Here is a 3671-nt window from a genome sequence, read left to right as displayed (position 1 = left end):
GCATCGAACCAGAAACCCCTTGATTACAAGGCTACGACGTTATTACTAAGCATCGTGGAGGCTTTATATTCGACTGTCCCACGTACCATTCAAAATAAATTTAAATATATATATATATAAAACACATCCACACTCCATGTTTAAAACATGTACCACATTCTGATTCGGTTATTTGTGGTTCATCCTTAATGCAAGATATCATAAGGTCCCCACATGCGTTTAGCAACTCCTATTCTCCTCATAAACAACAATCATATAGGGCAAAATGCACAACTGTACGAGCTTCCCGCCAATCCGTGCTGAGTCGCGTGGGCACTGCTGAGTAGAGTCCCTGGACGTATGACTGACGTAAATGACTGCTGAGGATACACTCGCGTCATCTACTTCACCGCAGAATCAAGCAAGGAATCTTCAGCAGTGAAACGGCCATAACTTGCAGAGGACTATCAATAATGGCGCGGCAAGTTTTGGGTTTGGCAGTGGCCGCTTCGCCGACGTGGTTGGTTTTTGCTGACGCAGCCTCGTACTGTCGCCTGTTCTTTTGGCGGGAATCAGCACAGTTATGCCTTATAGCTGACGTTAGATGTTGTTTTCGATTTGAGCCACGCAGCACCACCCCAAAAAGACATAAAGAGATATGGGTCGAGACCAAGTTCACTACTGGTAAGTCAACTGTGAAGGATGTTGTTCCTAGTCCTCAGCCTCGTATGAGAACCCGACTAGGCTCTGGCATATCCAATATCTTCTCCTCTGAGTGTTGTGCTACCGGTATGAGAAAGGTGCGTTCGATAGAAACGCATATGTGGAAATATATTGCATCCGACTTTAAAAATATATTGCTATTATCCTCTAGAATGTTAGAAAATCTCCACACAACTTATTATGACGCCAGGAGTTCGAATCACGGCCTGAGGATGAGTGTTCTTTAGTGAGCGTCCCTTCATCAATTTCATCACATCAACACTCATCCTCGTCTTCACGATTAGCCAAAATTGTCACAAAATCGAAGTAAACTAAACTCAATCAATCAACCAACCTTCAGAAACTGAGCAAAATTCCATCTCCTGGAAAAACTAACCTCCCATTGTTAGACATGTGCTCAAGAAAGAAATTTTCAATTGTTTTATAACATCAGACAAGTATTGTTGCATAGCAATGTACCTGCAAATATTTGACAAAAGGATTGGTTATGGCGACAGGAAGCTTTGCAAACCAAAGTAATCTTACATCAGTAGCGCTGCTGGTATCGTTTATCCTCGAAATCAGGTCGCATTGTACAAGGAGCCAAACGACCAAAGGGTTTCCGTAAGTAGTTAAAATTGAGCTGAACGGAACATATGTTGGTCCCATGTGCTGCGGAGTTCTGGTAACGGAACAGTGGGTCCTCACGGCTGGAAAGTGCGCCTACTCCTTCTTCGGGGTAGACCCTAGGCTTCCAGAGCCTCTGGGCCCTTCCGGGTTCAAGAGGGTTATTCTCGAAGACGGCCCTGTCCAAGAACGGGCCGTGGAAAGGGTGATCGTGCACCCGAACTTCGATCCAAAGAACCAGACGGAGCCAGAATTGGCTCTTTTGAAGCTGAGCTCTCCGTTCCATGTGGACCGCGTCAGTGCTGCAGTTGCCAGAGTTTTGACCACTGACGACAATATTGTCGAGGAGAACGTGACGTGTACTGTTGCAGGCTGGAGGACGGGAGACGATGAGGACACCGAGAAAAAATCGCTGACGCAAGGCACCGTCAGGGTCATTGGTGCTCGAGAGTGTGACGACAAGACCAGAGGCAACGTCAGGTTCCCCGAGACGTACATCTGCGCGGTGGAGGCGATGAGATCTGCTGGACGGACTTCGGTTGTCAAATTTACCTCCAAGATATGCGTTCAATACATATGCCTCTGAAGGACATGTCTCACATATTTTTACCTTTTGAACCAAGTCATAAGATTTGAAGATGACTACCACGCAGGGTTGTTCAAGTCAATCCTGAATTTTGTTGAATGTTTTTTGTAATTGATCTAATGTGTATTGTTAAGAATTTTTTTAAAAAAATATTACCCATGCATTTTCTAAAACATTTTATAAAGAATATTATGTGTAGGTTGAAATCACATGTACACATTCTATAATTTTATTTGAAATTCTTATGAGTACAAAATTGAAAATTGTAATAATAATAGTTAATATTGTACAATTCCTAGATATTGAAAATTTGAAGTTTACAGTCAACTACAATACCTTAAAACTCATTTTGCTGATACATAAAAAAAATGTAGAAATATGGGTTGAAACAGAACAAAAAGTATCTATATTGGCGACCCACCGAAATTCAGGGTCCGGACATTTATAAAAACGCGAGTTGTGATATTAAGTGAGGAGTGTGTTGTGACGTCAGAAATTTTAATAACAGATAGTTATATTATGTGAACAGAATAATTAAGAATAATGCATTAAATCGAAAAATAATAAGCGGAAAATACAGGAACCCATTTGTGAAAACCGAGTAGAAAAGTAACTCGCTGGCGTACGAAAGGGGGAGCTAATGGGGCTGCAGCTCTCCAGAAATTTTGATAAAATCAACGTTTTCGAATAAAAGCAGTAAACAACTCGGGGAAACCAAAAGTGGTAAATGCAAACTCTCCATAAGATGACATCTGATTACCATTCTTTTCCTTGAACAACTTTCAAAACGAAGATAAATTGCAAGTGACATAAAGAAAAATACCACGTCTCATTTGATTTACCAACACATGAAGTTTTATTGTGTATTAGTCCACTTCAACATGTGCACCTCTGGTGGCGCGTACACAATCTAGTCGAAATTCCAACTCTGTCCATATAGTCTATGGGTCAGCTAGGAATGTGGTATAATTTGGGGGAACTAATTTCCCTTCATGACACAGTTATATGGGTGTGCAAGGATACGAAAAAACATGATTGCCATTCCAAAGTGGTAGCTAATAGAAATGGCGGCCAAGCCAAAATGGCGGATGTTGACTTTCGAAAAGACGATTATATCTCTGAAACTAATGGTCCGATTTCAATGTTCGTTTTTTAAACAAAAGCGTGAGATGTTTTCTATATTTAAGTTTATCTCAGATTTTTCGATATTAGCAACCGTTTATTAGTAAATTGCAGATGAATGAAACAATTCGTATTTTTTACTAATAATTTTATGTTTATCATTAAATTACTAATAATCTAGGCACCTGAGAAGAAAGTGTTCCAAACAAAACTTGTAGTGTAAACTGTTATCTTTAATTTGACACATTGCACTTGTTGGTTTTGAACTCAGAATTTATAAAAAAACGAATTAATTATATAGGGTGTGCAGCGAATGCTTCCAGCCGAATGTTCGTTTAGTCCTACTTAATCGCACCTATTGTAACTGGTATCGACTGTTGAACAACGTATTTGTGTTAGATAACTGTAATAATATTTAATAATAATAAAATTAACAGCAATCTTATTATTATTATTAACAATAAGAAGTTGCAGTACTAACAATGAATAATTTTGTTTATTTGTTACCGCTGCCCATGGAAGAACATTATTTATTGATTGAAATTAAAATTTTGGGTGCGTCAACACTTAGACTACTTACACCCGTTCCATTATAGGGAGCCAAGCCCATTACCATAGATAAAATAATCAACACGTGTCTCTGAGGACATAAATC

The 3671-nt window shown here is 39.5% G+C and overlaps 1 protein-coding gene across 1 annotated transcript; it reads left to right on the top strand.

Annotated features, from left to right (window-relative positions):
- Positions 1 to 1348: 1348 nt before the first annotated feature.
- LOC146002762 (serine protease 56-like) lies at positions 1349 to 1894 on the top strand. The gene has a single exon (XM_083140698.1). It carries the CDS (start codon positions 1349 to 1351, stop codon positions 1892 to 1894), a length of 546 nt encoding a protein of 181 aa, XP_082996824.1.
- Positions 1895 to 3671: the final 1777 nt, after the last annotated feature.

This window comes from Lepisma saccharinum, chromosome 19 (genome assembly GCF_977018435.1).
Source record: "Lepisma saccharinum chromosome 19, izLepSacc3.1, whole genome shotgun sequence".
Lineage (NCBI taxonomy): Eukaryota > Metazoa > Arthropoda > Insecta > Zygentoma > Lepismatidae > Lepisma > Lepisma saccharinum.
This window is presented reverse-complemented; position numbering and strand designations above follow the sequence as displayed.

Coding starts and splice junctions, on each gene's coding strand:
- LOC146002762 (XM_083140698.1), top strand. CDS start 1,349: ATGTGCTGCGGAGTTCTGGTAACGGAACAGTGGGTCCTCACGGCTGGA.